At 37.5% G+C, this 17345-nt stretch overlaps 1 protein-coding gene across 1 annotated transcript; it reads right to left on the reverse strand.

Annotated features, from left to right (window-relative positions):
- Positions 1–351: 351 nt before the first annotated feature.
- On the reverse strand, positions 352–13235 carry LOC113505505 (tyrosine-protein kinase receptor torso-like). The gene is given in 15 exon segments (XM_026888252.1): positions 352–1136; positions 1376–1561; positions 1971–2108; positions 2436–2864; positions 3065–3230; positions 3468–3654; positions 3893–4026; positions 4202–4322; positions 4483–4841; positions 4844–5069; positions 5314–5381; positions 6267–6519; positions 9500–9651; positions 10001–10031; positions 13059–13235. Coding segments are annotated over 15 exon segments (2730 nt in total). The 3' UTR covers positions 352–1033.
- Between the last annotated feature and the right edge of the window lie 4110 nt (positions 13236–17345).

Below are 17345 nucleotides of genomic sequence, written 5' to 3' on the forward strand. Positions count from 1 at the left end.
TGACTTGTCTGCAAAAAGAACACTAGGTTTAGAAAGAAAAACAATTGAATTGTACATATATATTTTCTAGAAAAAATATTCACACTATTTATATCGACGCTTTTAAATCATGAAAAGTATCGTCATAGCTTAAACTAATGCTTAAATTTTAATATATTTATAATACATAATACATCAGGGGTAAGCTTTTAAGGCCGTTTTATCTATTCGATACATAATACTAAGTACATACATGATACAACCATATTCATATGTTTACCTATTGCATCTAATATTCACACCTAATATAAATTTATCTTAATAAGCTATAAAGTATTTACACGGTATGTTGTTATAACAACAGTTATAAAATTATCATATGCGAAATACATGCGACAAGAGAAGATCGAATTAGTGATACTAAAAATAAGTATTTTCAAAAAGCTTCCTATGTTATGTTATACATTTTTTTTCATGGCATCTTATATTTACATTATTCACATTCATCTACTGATTGTAAGTCCATATTTAAATAAACAACATACTTTCCAATACATCTCACATACTTCCATCGATTAACAGTTGAAAAATTACAGGAAAGAAAAATTCGAAATGAAAATCATTCTGTACAACCTGATTGAGTTATAAACTAAATATTATGAATTGTTATGAGTATCACAGCTTAACAGTATGCTCATTTGGATGTTTCAGTTACTCTAACATCCAATTTTTTATAGTACAAGTATTTGCTACTCACTAAGTCAACAGCAACATATTATAGTCTATTCGAGGTATTTCAGATCTTTGTCAGAGTTTCGTCGATGACTTTAATCATTGGTCGACTCATGTAATGGGATGGGCATAATTTTACTCCAAACCCGTACCAAGGACTAAACTGTAAGAGCGTCCACCACAAATTAGTCAAATGGCAACATTGATTTGCAAAAATCAACCATATTTCTTCGGAATAAGGTTGCTGGCAATGTTACATAGTATCTAATGTATGGTGGGCCATATAAGCGAGGTGTGGCGGTATAAGTAGTGTGTTGTGACGTCATAGCGGCTGGTCCGGCGGCGACGTGTAATGGTTGGCGCGCGGTGGCGGCGCCTTTAGTGGCCGCTCGTAGTTCTCGCCTCGAGTCCAGTTGCGCTTGCCTCTGTTATCGTAATAGTTCATATGAGTACTATTCTATAAAAAAAGCGATGTACAAGAATGGATGCAGCCTGCTGATATATAGTAGGACTTAGTGTGTGGACTAGTGGGTAATCCGCAATATTGCTTGCAGTGGTAAGTCAGTTTAATACCTCATATATTATGAAAAAGTATTGCTCCAAAACTTGCAAAAAAACAACTTCAGAACAGTAAAAGAAAACACACCAGTTCGAGACACCTTACCTGATGAACATCTTAATATATCGGTAGTGTTTGGGCGTGGGCGGGGCGTCGTCCGCATCGATCTCCAGCGAGAGGTAGTGGTCCGCGCAGGCGCTGTTGAGCAGCTCGTCCAGCCGCTGGTGCAGCGCCGCGAAGGTGGGGCGCTCGCGAGGGGCGGTGCGCCAGCATGACAGCATTATGTCGTAGCTAGATAATAGGAATGTTTTAATGGTGAAAAGTATTTTCTCTTTGGTTGTGATAAGTAGTGTTTTAACATAGTTTGGATTGAACATATTGATTTGAAAGGATTCGGTAGGTTAAGGATATTTTTAACAAAGCTTTAGCTGGCTTTTCACAATTTTCGATGTCTAAGTGTAGTTTTACTCAGTTCGAAATTAGGGGCAATTGGTTTGATTAATATATAAAAAAATAAATTTAAATACACTACAGTTCATTTATGGAGTAATTCGATATTTTATTCTTCCAAATCCAATTCATAGTTATACCTACACGTTAAAATAATTTCATAAGTTCTTTCTTTTTTGTTTTTATTATCTGTAATAAAGAACTTTGAATATATTGTATTGAGCGATGTACAGTTAGTTTCATGACTCACAGTAGAGGGCTGCAGTTGACAGGTCGGGGCATGCGGTACCCGGACCGCAGCAGGCGCGGCAGGCGCGCTCCCGCGACCCCGGCGTACGGCGCCGCGCCCACTGTCGCTATCTCCCATACCACCACGCCGAAGGACCATCTAGTTAATAATACAAATAGAGCAAAATTTTTCAATTAGGTAAATTGTATAGGACGCAATTTTGCCCCCTTAGTATGTATAGATTAATTCGGAAAGTCTCGATTTGACACAGCTGTTAATTTAGGAACTTTATCATCATCATCATTTCAGCCTATCGCCGTCCACTGCTGAACGTAGGTCTCCCCCAAAGAGCGCCAACCATCCCGGTCTTGGGCAGCCCGCATCCATCCGCTGCCAGCCACCATTTAAGAACTTAGCAAAGCTCTATTTTCTCTTTATAGTGTAAAGTTTAAAACCTATTCAGAATATATGCGAAATCCTACTTACACATCACTCTGCGTCGTGTATATCCTTCTTTGTAAAGACTCGAGCGCCATCCACTTGACCGGCATCTTACCATTGCCTTTCTGTTTATACTGATTCTCCTCATACACATCTCTTGAAAGTCCAAAATCTGCTATTTTCAATGTTCTATCTGCTGTTACTAATACATTTCTAGCTGCTAGATCTCTATGTACTACTCTATTCGCTGCTAAAAACTCCATGCCCATAGCTATCTGCCGGCAAAAAGACAAGAGGTCTAACGCCGTAAGGTCTGTATCACATATTTCTTGGATGTCGTAAAGTTTGTTCACGACCAGTTTGCTGTCCATCTGTGACTTGCATTTGAACAAGTCGTTTCTATAGTCCGAGGTGTCAATATTGTTGTTATAGTACTTTGCGTGTCGTTTGGATAACATCACATCCCAGGTACGCCTGGAAAAAATACATTTGTAAGTAAGCTTTTCTATTCTTTTACAAAAAAATATATCAGTGGATTATTTTATGCAAAATATATAAAAGAGAATGCTAAATATAAGAACGTACATACACCATTTCTGGGCTTCCTTAAGGCACAACTTCTGGCCCATATATTTTGTCCTGCTTCTACAAAATATTAAGTATGTTGCAGTTACCTGAGGTAGCTGAGCAGGTCCCCGCGGCTGCAGTATTCGGCTACGATCAGCGGGCGGCGGCCGCTGCAGCAGCCCAGCAGGCTCACCAGGTGCGGGTGCGCGCCCACACTCTTCATCAGCTCCATCTCCGACCGGAACGACCTAACCTCTTCTTCCGATGGGAAATCTAACCGTGAAAACAAAATGTGTTTAATCTTTAGGTAATGAGATAGTGGATACAAAAAATATTGACTTTTGTCATTCAGGTATTTTCCGGGGGTATATCAACTAAGGATCATGACGATGATTTACAACCGTAGCAGAAGAACGACGCACAAGGAAAAGCCGCCCTGAGTATCATGTTGTCGTTATATTCATAAAATAAAATGGAAGGTTACTACGTAAACAACCAAGAAGTATTGACCTTTGAGCATCTTAACAGCGACGTGTAGGTTGTTCGGCGCGAGCGTGGCCCGCCGCACGACTCCGAAGGCTCCCTCGCCGATGACCTCGTGCAGCCGCAGCCGGTCCGCGCGCATCTCCCACTGGTCCTCCGACTCGCTCCACACCTCTGGGACTTCAGATGTACCGTCTTTTGCTGGCTTGTCGTCCTGGTATTGTGAATATGGTTTTTAATTATTATACATTGTCTCTGAGGGCTGTGCATGTTATCTCAGCTGTAAAAACTCAAGGGAGGTAGAGAATTCAGGTACTGAAAGTCAAAATCTGTTCTAACTGCACTCCACTAGCTTTAGATGTATTACAACAACTAGATTTAATTTTAAAAATATGATTAAATGAAAGGTAAATTAATATTAAGATTATTTTTATAGTTGTATGGATATTTACCGGTTTGTATGGCGGCACGGAGATGTGTCGTCGTCGCCTACGACAGCGACACAGTAGCGCGAGCGCGGCGGCGCCTGCGCAGGCCGCGCCCACGGCCGCGCCCCCCGCGCCCCCGCTGCCGGCGCTTCTTCTGCCTGCGCACTATATCACGTTATTCTCATTCCAAGATATCCGAAAAAAGTTCAATCTGGACCAAGGCTTGATGATATAAATAAATGTAAGTCATTCTCTACATGGTCAGAATCAATAAAACCTTTACCAATATAATGATTGTTAGAAGCCCCTGCTAAATCTAGACAGATAACTTACCAGGGAATAAAGCACGTCTGAATGTGTGAGCGGTGAGGTTCCCAAGACTTGCGTATATAGACACGTTGTACATTCTGTGACTTTCACCTACTACTTCATTGAAGATCGCCTCAGTTACATTCTGAAGAATAAAAGAACCAATTTTTATCGAATTGATACTTCACATTGTGTCTAGGTACAAATTAAGTAAAATTTGTATTTAAAAGTAAAGGAGAGAATAAAAAAATGTAAATATTTACAAGAATTTTAAAGTAAGTCTTTAAATGTTTTGTGTTACCTACCCCAGGCAAGACTAACAAGTGGGTCGTGTCCGTGCGTAGCGTGACATTATAAGTGTCGGGGGGATGCGCCGGCGCCGACCACTTGACGCGCACCTGCCACGTGGTGGCGCTGTCCTCGCTCGCCTCTATGTAGACGTTCCCAGGTATATCTGGTAGTTTACGTGCTACTAAAAAAAACATAGTTATTTGATAAAATGTCTTACACATACGAGTATTTATAGGAATCCTACCATTCCGCCATTCGATCCGTTTCCAACTGGAGAACTTGTAATGACTTGTCTTTGTTGTGCCCCAGACACAAGACAAAACAAGCATTTTCCAATAAAGCCTGATCTGTCTTGGGTCTGGGTGGGTTGCACCTATGCGGCAATTAGCATGCGACACGTCGCACAGTTTTTCAATCCGGCTATCCGTCCAAAAAAGTATAACATATAGAGGAAAGAGAACTTACCATGTGTAGCCGTAGACGAGGGCGTATGGTAAGGTAACGTGGTAGTCCCGAACAGCCCCGTAACTTTAATCTCGCATCTATCGTTGAACGACAACTTATCAAAAGTGATTTGAGGCCATTCATTACGCTTGTTCGGCTGGAATATAAAAAATATATGTTAAAGAGAGCCCCAAAAATCAATAGTAATACGTAATTATGAAAATCATCAAATATTTACTAACGATTTAATCAGTTTATCGGGATAGCCCGACTAGTTTTGAAACCAACGTTTGTCCTTAATCGTGAGCGTCAGCTCTTGGCTGGTTCGCGAGTCAACGCGTCATTAAATAAATTATTATCAGTCCGAATAAAGAAAATTATAATAATCATGTGATATTTACCAAAACTTTCTTATCACTTGATCCAGTCTCTTGACAATTGTTCACTACTTGAAAGCATGCGTCGCCATCTAAACAACAAGAAAGTGCACTATATAAATATACTTTTTTATTTCAAAGTTAAATAAAAATGAACATCTCATAATATATGAAAGCGAAAATTTATGATTATGTATTAACACCTCTTCACACTCAAACAGGCCTGACCAATGTTGGTAAAATTTGTTTCGGAGTTGGATGATACCCTAGACCTACACTAAACACAGATTTTTTTTCGACTGCGTAAAGTAGGTAATGATAACGTTATTGCAGCTATACCCGACATCCACGCGTTTCCAAAGATCGCAGCAAAAATATACATATATTTATGAGATAAATCATGAATTATATGTAGGTATTCATGTTGCTTACAGAAAAACGAAAGAAACATGTTGAATTACCACGTTAAAATAATGAGAGCTCGGCAATAGCTTATCAGTCTAAAAGCAAGCCATGAACTTGTGGGGAACGGAAGGCCAAACAAGACATTGATTAATTGCACAAGTATGATACCAGCCGGAAATGAATAAGTGCTCAGATAAGATGGAAATTAATAGACGAAAATAACATTGCGTCCTAGAAAAAACCTTGCGTTGAGATCAGTCTGAACAGCTACGACCTCTCAGAGCAGTCTGTCTAGACAAACAGCGTTTCTATAAGTAGAACTGCTGATCGGAAACGCATAAATGTTTTGCAGGACAAGTCAAAGTCACGTGATATCGAAAGGAATTTCAATACTTTAGATTTACTTAGGAATATGTTTATCGGGGCACTATTGTAGCCGTCAGACAGGCGTTGGAGCGCGGGGCTTTCCTATTTGCGGCGCCCGTAGCATTTGCTACTCTCTACGAGATAAATACGGCACTGAGTTAGTAGTTATAAGTGCAGTAAGTGCGCTGTTAGCACAAATTGCTTACCACCAGTAGTATTCCATGTGAATGATGCATTTACACCTAGTTTTTCCCCAACATCAGCGTAAAATTGGTACTGTATGCTATAGTTTCTGGGACTAGGTAACATTGATTTGTTGTAGACAGGCACTTCGTCGCCTCCCAGCCATATTAAAGGGGCGCCTTCCTTGAGTATGGCACTCCATAAAGTGTAGTTTCTTTGAGGTGTTGTACTTAACTCTTCAAATTCAGTGTCCGGTGCAACAAGGGTGTAGTCTATCTAGAAAATAAATGTTTCATATTATAAAATAAGAAAAGAGAAAACTCTGAGATGGGCCTTAGTGTTTTATGATCATGAAGCTGGTCAAGTGCGAGTCGTAAAGTCGTAAAGAGCTAAAAAAATCAAATTTGGCACTACTTATCATATACATGGCCCTTGCAATCGTATTTACTTTCTTACTTATTTGTATAAACGACATGTAATACATCATCGGAGAAAATGATTACTATCTAGCATCATGGTTCATGAGATACAGTCTGGGGATAGCGGACAGACGCACAGCCAGCAGAGCCTTAATAATAGCGTTCTGTTTTTACCCCTTGGGTATGGAGCCCGAAAAACAAATGCAATAACGGTATCACATAACAGCGATATAGGTATAAGATTGCATCGATTTGCTGCCGGGTCGTTTAGCATCGATAAAAACCCGCATCGTTACAAGTATGTTTCGGATATATTGCAATAACTAACATGAGAATGAATGGGTAATTATAAAATGCACGAAGTACAGCTATAGATCACTTTTTCTACTCTCCTTTTAAACTTAATTCTCCTAGATAGTTGCGCTAGGGGTGAATAAAACATGCAAGCCAAAAATTTGGACCAAGAATGAGAAATGGCAAATTTATCAAACAATTCATCTATCGTGGTCCTCTACTGGGCAATATGACCAGAGACCTCCCTTCAACGCTCTGTCCTCCGTTGATTATTTATCTCTTAGATGCATATTTAACTGGTATTCAATGCTATCGCCGCTAGCCTATACGATATTTTGGTCTTCATAGAATGGATAAATTAAAATATTATTCTATATAACTATAACAATACCCGCTCCCCTACTGTAAGCTATTTCACGTATAGGCCTCACTCCGGATACATTCCACCAACATTTTCCATTGTTCCAGAGTCGGAAAGTTAGCCGACGAGACCTTTTTTATAAGATGTACAAATTTTTTGAATGGAATATGTTCCGGAGTGACGTGAGTGAAGGGCGTTTGTTAATGCGTTTCTGTTAAGAACATGGAATAGATCTACCGTATACTTTTACTTAATTATACTTAAACTCATTAAAAAACAACACGTGCCTACAAATCAGAATAACCACTGTGAATCAATTCGCCATATTGCTAATCAAGAAATCGGCCGTGCACTTGCTAACGACCGTTCAAGGTATCTAACCTCATTAAATCTTACGGCAGGTGGGATTGTTGTAACTGTACTGAATTACGAAGAAACTGCGAGTGTGACATTAGCAATTGAGAAATGTTTCATTCATTACAGCATTGGCCCTATTAGAATTCCCTTTGGGACGCCGTTAGCCATGTTTAATGATTATCCATAAGTTTGCAGATGTATTAGATCGTAGATATTTATAGTTCTTGCATAGGACATTTGATATGCAAGTTTTTCGTTTTTAATAGTTTGTAAACATTTAGGAAAAAAACAAGGGCTAGGTCATCTATGTAAAAGTCTAATGTTTAATAACGAAATCGCAGATGGATATTTACTTGAATAAGATTTTCTTTTCTTCCTTTTAAAAATATGTACGTAATTTTTAACAGTGTAGTAATTTGTCATTGAGTGAAGTCTAAGGTTTCATAAGCGATATGGTACAGCTATACAGACTTCCTTCTGAGGGAGAAAATATCCGAGCGCTTTTACCCGTTAGACTAAATTGTTTACAACGTGAGCTTGTAAATCTTGGACAATGTTCATCAGTTTACAGTCACGTAACGTACTACGTTTGCAGTTTCAGATGCGTCTTCAAAACAAAGCTTGTTTGGCTCTCTTACGTATAGGTGTAGCGTCTAACTGATGTGGTGAATAAAAATGTAAGTTTGTTAGTTATGCTTTCACGGTTAAACTTCTCAACCGATTTCAATGAAATTTGGTACAGGGATAGCTTTAACTTCAAGAAATGATATATACTATTGTTTCCGTTTTGCGCTTTAGAGGATTAGAATAAAACATGAGACTAGAGAAAGATTGTTGGAGAAAATTCACTACAACCACACAATGGCGCCCAGTAGTGACGTAAATACACATGAATACCGCGCATGACCACGAGCTTATGATTAAAACTTCAACATAAGCCGGTGCTCGTATCCCTGAAATGTTATCGGTAATCCTAAACTGTGTAATAGATCGCGAGCACTTGTTTATGGTGCGTCCAATAACGGAAATATGAGATAGGAATGATCTATGTTGTGTCAATCAACTAAGAGGTGAGTGCAAAATCTGAGGCGATCAGGCATTTAGCATCTAATGTTACGAGACAACAAGAAACCCCCCCACTTTTGTGTCGAGAGGTAAATATATTTTGTCTGTAATCTGCAGATGTTGTATTCACATTTTTTGAACTATAACTGTTTGGAGCCTATCTTTCTGCGTCTTTATATTCCGTTTCGACCAGGTTAATTCGGATCCAGCGTCCGCATTGTTGAGGGTAGGCCTAAGTTTACAATAAACGTCAGTACTTTATAAGCGTGGTTTTAATGACGCATTTTCGTCCTCTCTTTAACAAAAATGAAAGTAAAAACATTACCACCGCAGAAATGCTTACAATGTTGTAAATTGGAAGTTTTATTTCCTAGTGCATGTAGGTCATGCGGGCTATGGTGATATTACATACATAACACACATGGCGACGAAAAACAATGTGACTAACCCAGTCTTATAGTCAGTAGGTACTTCCCAGAGAAATTAACAAACCTCAGAGATAGCTTTAGTCTTTTATGAAAAATATTTTTTGGTCGTTTTAAACAAGACCGAGGTGAGGGTTTACCACCATAGTACGTTATAACTAAGACGCTTGTATTATGAGTATTAGACGACTGATAAACATACTTACATATTTCTTAATACATTTATTAAAAAAAAACATAATAAATGCTCTTGCTCATTACACAAACACTTGTCCTGTGTGAGACTCGAACTCACAACCTCTGGTATAGCTGTCAGGGCCACAAATTATACTCACATAGTCCATATCAGATTGGTCGTCGTTCAGCTGTGGGACCAACGCCACCAGCTGCCAGTTGTGTGAGGGCTCTATCTGGAACCTGATGCTCCGGCTGGTCTGGCATCGTATCTTCACTGGCGAGGGCAACTCTGGTACCATAGGGTCAGGAGCTGGAAAGTAACGCGTTATTTTTAACACTACAGACAGTCTTGATGTTAGCTATAGAGTGATTTGTTTAATAAACCTCGTTCTGACGCAAACGGGTAAAAAATTAAAGAGGTTATTTTAGGAAAGGTCCTGTTTCTGCATTTACTAAGGCATTTTAAGTCGTTTGTCTTAGCAAAATACGATTGCAAATAATAGTTTATTTAGCAATAAACAAAACATTAACACTGGTTACCGAAAGAAGTTAACAGAGAAAAATAAATACGTGTTGATAACTGTTTAAATCGATAATCGAATATACTAATCATAATAGGTATAAGTTTATTACATAACAAAGAATCGAAGGATACTGACCCCAGAAGTTGTTTTTGCAGGTATCCTCACTCTGTAACAAATAATTGCAAGTAATTTAGACGCTTACATCAGAATTACACCAGAGCGTAAGCCTAACACTACAAACTGTGGCCATTAATGGGCATTTTTTTTGCCAAATATTTTATAGGTGATTCGTAAAAAATGTATTCTAAAGAAATCGCGTTTTATTTTTCAGAGCACAAAACTAAAAACTTAGAGTGCCTAGACTAGACCAATAAAAAACAAAGTGTTTGCACGATCGTCAGTTTTTTGAACCTAACGTATTGGGTGCTGAAGAAATCAGCGCGCATTAAAGGATCATTTCGTGAACTGGTACGTCTAGAAAACTTCCGGACATGCTTCTAACATATTTTGCCAAAATAACACCTATTATAAAGCTGTTAAGGTCTATTATTTTAGATGAAGCTATCAAGATGGAAGTGCCCCTTTGTTTAGGACGTAAAACGACACGTTCCAATATGCGCGATTGAATCATTGCTGCGATGCACAGTTTGTCAACAAACATACAGAAATACCTCCGGCGAACCTCGGGATATTGCAGCAGAAGCTAATTATAACTAATTAGATTAGAGGCTCATTAAATACACCAATTTATTTCGTAGTTTTTTTTTCTGCTCGGATACACAGATTTTTTACTCTGTATCGTATCGGTTGCAAAATGTGAAAAGAAGATAATTCCTCTGCCTAACTAATACTAGGATCTAGGATCCTCCTGTAACCACTTAAAGTAATATTATCCCGGGAGTGGAAAATAGATGCCGCTCAAAGAGGCCGTCAGAGATGTTTTCCTTTAACGAGCCCCACCCTAAGAACTACCTATGAATATTTGAATATCCACACAAGGCTCAAGCGCGTGTGGTTTTTCAAATATTCAAGTCAAATGCACTAAGACACCCAGACTCAGGACAAGCATTTGTGGATCACATAAATCGTTGTCCCAAGCGGGGATCGAGCCCGCGACACGTCGCTTACAGTGGATCTGGCATGGTGACCATTTACCACCCGGCGACCCGTGCAGTCAAGAGCTTTATCTATATTACTTCAAAAAGTCAACATTGCTCTACAAATCTACTTTATTTGGACCTCCATTTTGTCGAGAGTAGAGATACAGGCCGGGATTAAAAGGAATACTGTTATCAACGATATTGCAACCCAGATTGCTTATCACTACTAATATTATAAACATTAAGTCCTAATGAATCGGGACTTCAAATTCACAAAAAACAATTGACGTATTATTTTTTTATGTGGTAATTTAAATTATACCTACATATGTTTAACCTATTTCTTCATCTGTTTAAAAAGGTCACTAAAGATAGAAATTCTATAATCTGTGGTTCATATAAAAACTTATCTTAAGTATATGAGTCACAATCTTTCGAAAATTACAACTGCTGTTTCTATTTATTGGCATGCGGCGTCTATGTAGTTTTGAATTGTTAATCCTAAGTAGGTAACTGGTGGTTTGGTGTTTTAGCGACTAGTTTTAATTAAATAGGAAGAAAACATAATACCTTAAAAACCCCATCTATGTTAAGGTGCAATTGCAAAAACCATACCACTACTTACCGTATTTACAGTGTACTTACTTAACTACATTCATGTTTTGTAGTTTTGAGGAAAAATAGTGGATGGTAATTTGGATAATTGTTAGCTAAACTATACTTTTACCAATACAAATGATAAAATAACCTGGACCTAAAATAATGGATAAATAGGAAATCAACTTCTGTTATACTTTGCATCTACTCATGAGGCTAGAGTAGGAACTGTGTATCTTGTGTAGATTTCCTAGTAGGGGACTCTCATGTAATTGTGTAGCGGAGGCCTCCGCTTTTCAGAGTTTGACGATAGTCGACGTAGGAGGCCGTATCGTGTGGGTGCTACGCGAAGCCCACCAAAAATAATTTTCACGAAAACTTATTTCTCATTTAAACGAAGCATTGCATTATTTCGGTACTTCGCCCAAAAATATCGTTTCAAGTTCACTTTAATTGTCAATGTCGATTAAGTAAAACAGAGTAAACAATGTATTATCTATGTTATACCAATAAGTAGGCACTTGTGCAGTCAATATTTCGGCCTATTGATTACGTGATATCACAGATAGACGCGCACGTTCGGCAGCCATCACTGATAGGCAGCGGTCACCTTTGCCCTGCTCTTAATTCAAAATGTAATAAACAATAATTTTTAAATGCACTTCGTTTAATAATTTCATGTACTTCGCGTAACTGTTAATGCCTACTGCAATTACGCACGTCGCTTGATTGTGAAATTCCGATCATTCAGTAATCTTGATGTTTGTACAAAATTTACGACGAATTCTTGAACATGTTATGACGTTGACTAACTGAATAGGTAACTACTTAGAATTTTATTTAAAAAAATATTCAACTCCAGATCTTAATCCCTGATTAATTAAAAAACAAACAAGTTAGTTGGTACAAAAAGTAGCTTTTCTAGAGAAATTTCAGTCTGCGAAACCAAGTTCATCCACACCCGTTGACTTTAGGAGTCTAAAAAGTCAATCGAGATGAGACAGCACTTAATGGATATAAACTTCTTTTTGGAAGAGGGATTCAGCATAATTTGGTGATACTGACTGTTGGAATTGCAAGAACTGTAAACATCATATGACAGAACTATCATCAAGAATCTACTTAGGAAGCTTTCCAAGCATGGCTGAATCAATGAATCTTAAACGATCATCACTGAAATTAATGTTTCGTTTAACATTTTTTTTTGTCGAGTCTGGTAATTCCACTTTCCGATATTATGCCTTGATTGAAAACTCAATTGACGTAAAACTGATTGTCGGGTAGATGCTAAGGAATGATAGGAGAGTAAATACTTAATATATTTTGGCATTTATTGTTTTTTGAAAATACGCACCAATTGTAAGGTGACGAAGATAAAGATTTATCAAAATTCTAGGCTACTTATACAATCGAATAAAAAATTACAATTCAGTAATTATGTAAACAAAAAAATTCGTGATAAAATTATCGTATTTAAGTTATGAATGAAATCTTACCACGTTTATATTAAACTCCATATCGGAACACACGCCTGCCGCCAAATCTGCTAATTGGCTGTTGGTGAATATCTTGGTCTCTTCAATGTCCGTCGGTCTCGCACTCACATACAGTATCATAGCCAAATATTTTAGTAAACGGAATATTATATAGTGTTCAAACTTTTTGTAATACATTTTAACTTTTTAACAAACATGTAGGCAAATAACAAAAAATAACCGCGATTAAAAATAATATATATCTACTTATCAAAATTTATAAATTGTGAAAATAGTCTTAATTCAAATAATAAAATTAAAAACAAAATCTCAAGAACAGTATTTAGTGATTTTTGAATATCGAAAAGTATCGATGGTCCGATATGACGTGTGTATCGTTCGGCGCTCGGTAGTGCGGCGGTGCGGTGGTGAGCGATCGCGCGTACGGGCCGATCCTCGAATCGTAACTGGGGCGCACCGCCACTGAGCTTTACGCATCTATACCGCAGGGTGCTCCCAAAGCTCTCCAAAGCTACACCAGCGCTGCTACGTCACACACTCCATTCAAGATTGTGGTCCTTTTGAACAGCTTTGGTCGACTCAAAGGACCATGACCGTGGCAAGGTGTCGTGTGGTGGTGTGCTTGACGACTTACCATTGAACGTTACATGTGTGATGTAAAATTTACTATTTGGCTATCTAATTAATTGCTCTCAAATCTATTGTATGCACTTCATGCCTGTTGACGTTTATAACATCTTTAATCTGAGTACTGGAATGCTCCAACTCTACATCTAAGTTTCAGAAAGTTAAGTTAGGCTTAATACCGTCGTTATGTTTGTCCATTAAATATTTGGCAATCAACTAGTACTTTCCTACGTTAGCAGTCTAAGGTATCAAGTGTAACAACTTCATTCGTTTCCAAATAGTACCTACTCGTGACTACTTACATGGGATGCTAATTTGGGAAAATACTGATCAGCTAGAAAAAACAAACTTGTCAAGTTAGTTCGGCAAAAAAAATTGCCAAAGTAATTTTCCTTAAGAAAAAAAATGTTCAGCTTATTTTTCTCGGAAGCTTCAAGATTAATTTAGATTATTTATTTCACAACGTTAAATAAGGAATAAGGTGAATCATTTTACAATTCGTAGTAAACGCGTGACATTAAAAACATTTAATGAATGTTCGACGACATCGTTACGTGATATGAATCTAAGTTTGAATAAATTACAATCCAAGGAAGTTATTGAACCTATTCTAATTGCATAATGAGAGTAATAGATTTATAAAGAGTTTAATTTAAAGTAATAAACAGCATGAACTCTAGTGAAAGTAGACTGTCTTCTATGTATGGAAAAGTTACTGGCTGTAATCTTGTTTTCACATTATTAGGGACAAATTAAAAAAAATATTGTTATAATGTTGACATTAGTTTAAATATTAAACCTTTTGAGTACGTCTAGGAATACTACTCTATTGATAAAGTCTAGCCTTGCGTCGAACAAGCATTACTGGTACACGAATGCTTGCTTTGAGTCTAGGCGTCTGCGCAAGTGATTTAAATGCTTTTTAAAACCTTACGCGTTACAAGGATTCAAATCGGCGGCAGTGTTTCTTTTTATTCTTAAAAAAATAACCGTACCTAAATTTTTTTTGCTTAATTGTGAGTCCGATCTATGAGGAGTTGGAATGCCCTTCCGTTTTCCACAGCCAAATCTGATACTGTTAAGGGCAAGCAAATCATGGTGATGTCTATCTATATTTTGATTACCTTCATATTATATCGCGCATATTCCCATTTTGAATAGCTCATGTTAAAATCTAAAAATAAATATATTTTTATGTATGCATAACAAGTTACTAATAAAAGAGTATTTAATCGTGCAATCCGAATATTTTTTAATACATCGCTCATTTGTGTTTGGCCAAAATCTACGCGTCAAGATTTTTGTTTGCGTTTCTAAACGACAAGGCCGGTTAGAGCCTTCATACACTTCAAGGCACACTTTGTCTACTTAATTATACACAATGTATAAACATCTGAATAGAATATTCCTAATGCTAAAGGAAGCACAAAATCTGAACTATATGTCTATTGGAAATGCATAAACATATTAAACTAGAATAATGATCTCTGTGAAAACTACTCCCGTACTAAAGAATCGAATTCTTGTTTCGAGGATTTTACAAATATTCAAGTCACATGCAATGAGACTCAGGAAAAGCATTTGGACCATATAGGTTATTGTCCTACATGGGGATCGAACCCGTGACACAGAACGCACAATGCGTTCTGTGTCATTTTGATGTGGTGACCTCAACCACGAACTATGAGTACAATCAGAGTTGAAAGCTATCCAAAAAAAATCAATATCACAATAGTATATTTGACAACAGTTACCCTAACCATTCTCATTCCATTAATGAGACTCAATTTGGACCACCAATACCTACCATACGCCAAAAAATAAACAAGGCAATGTCGTCCGCAGCCGCTTTTACTACGATGAGCTTTAAAGTTCACTCTCACTTTATAACAGCGTTAACAACAACATGCCTGCGTCAATGGACAATACCCGAACCTCCTTTCCCACGCCTAAAAACATTTCCGTCGCACCGAACCAACTACTTTCTGTTTTAACTAACTTTCAATCGATATAAAAACCTTCAAAAGTGCAGATACTTTTGTTACCACGCGGGTGCAATGCCCTTTGGATTTAAATACTAAGTAAATAAGTAGGTAGGTATGTGGACGCCGATTTTATTATATACATAAGTTGCTTCGATAATTATTTCAAGTAAAGTACAAGATTTCAATTTAATCGTATTTTTTGCGGATATGTAGGCGAGCTATGTTACATCACTAGTCTTTAAAAGCCTTCTACCTCAAAAGGACCAAAAGGACAAGATGCACACCTAGGCCAGAAAACGGTCTTCCATCCTTTCTAAAGGACATATCGATAAATATACCTGGGAAAATGTATTTTTATGAATGATTAACATTAACAATCGCAGATCAAGAACCGAAGCAACATTTAGAAAGATACGATGAGGCGTGGAGGTCATGTCCTCCTACGAAAACAAAAAAATCTGATAAATATTGATACGTTAGTCCGCTCCATTTGAAGCGTGTAATATGTGTATAAGGTCGCTGCACATATTATAATGAAGCTGGGCCCCTTCACACCTGGGCCCCAATTCTGCCATTTACAATGGCCGATGAATTAATTGAAATTTTAGTGGATTAAATTGGAAATATTCGTATTATTCTAAGAATTTTTACAACATAATATTAAGAAATTCAGTACAGGGCGAAATACTCACGGTCAATACGTAATTAGCAATTATCGTTTTGGCAAAATGCTTAAGAGAGTAGTTTTAAATTTAGTCCAATCGTTTGTCATTCATCGGCAATTGTAAATAGCAGAATCGGGGCCCTGGTCAGCTAGGATGGAGGCAGATAAAGCGGTCACCTTCGAGTCGCATTCCATCTGCCACTATTAAATATTAATATAATGTCAATAAATCTTATTGACATTTAGACTTTTTTATATGTTTAAGTATCATTGTATAATAAAGTTAATTTTTTTAGCTAAGGTTATCACGAGTTCGGCAATGCAAAAAAAGAAAACTGGTCCTCAGAGACGTATGTGCCCTGGTATAAACTATGCAGGTCGTCGGAATGCAAAAAAGTCATTTAAAAACATTTTTAAATTGTATAGCAAGTAACACCTGAGCAAAAACTGGCCAAGCGCGAGTCGAACTCGGACAATATGGTCACCCATCAAGTTTATGACCGTGCCTTTAACGCATGACCACAATGTGTATTTTCAGTATTTTTGTTGATATACAAGAGAAAAACATAACATTGTTACCATTAATTTGTTATTTCAATTTTCAACTATGTAACATGCAACTAGGTAGACTCCATCTCATGAAGTGCATGACCTACTAAGCGTATCTTCATGAGATGGAGTCTTGTGACTGATCGACGGACAGACAGCGGAGCCGAGCTCTCTTTCTTATATTTGAATTGGCAGGACGTAGTCGCAGTTACAGCTAGTTGACAATAAATAGCAAAAATACTTCCAAATGATCAAGTAATATTTACTTAGTTGTCAAGGATCACAGAAACAGACTCTATCAACTCCCCTCGAAAACAAACGTAAATGCAGAGTAGGTAAAAAAATATAAGTTATTACGAAAAAAGTCGTTATGACGTGATATCTACTTACGTCAAAACAATTAAATAAATTCTTCTCATTTCAGTGAACTTGTAGTTTTAATACTTTGATTGAATGTTATTT

Source organism: Trichoplusia ni, chromosome 2 (assembly GCF_003590095.1).
Source record: "Trichoplusia ni isolate ovarian cell line Hi5 chromosome 2, tn1, whole genome shotgun sequence".
Classification (NCBI taxonomy): Eukaryota; Metazoa; Arthropoda; class Insecta; order Lepidoptera; family Noctuidae; genus Trichoplusia; species Trichoplusia ni.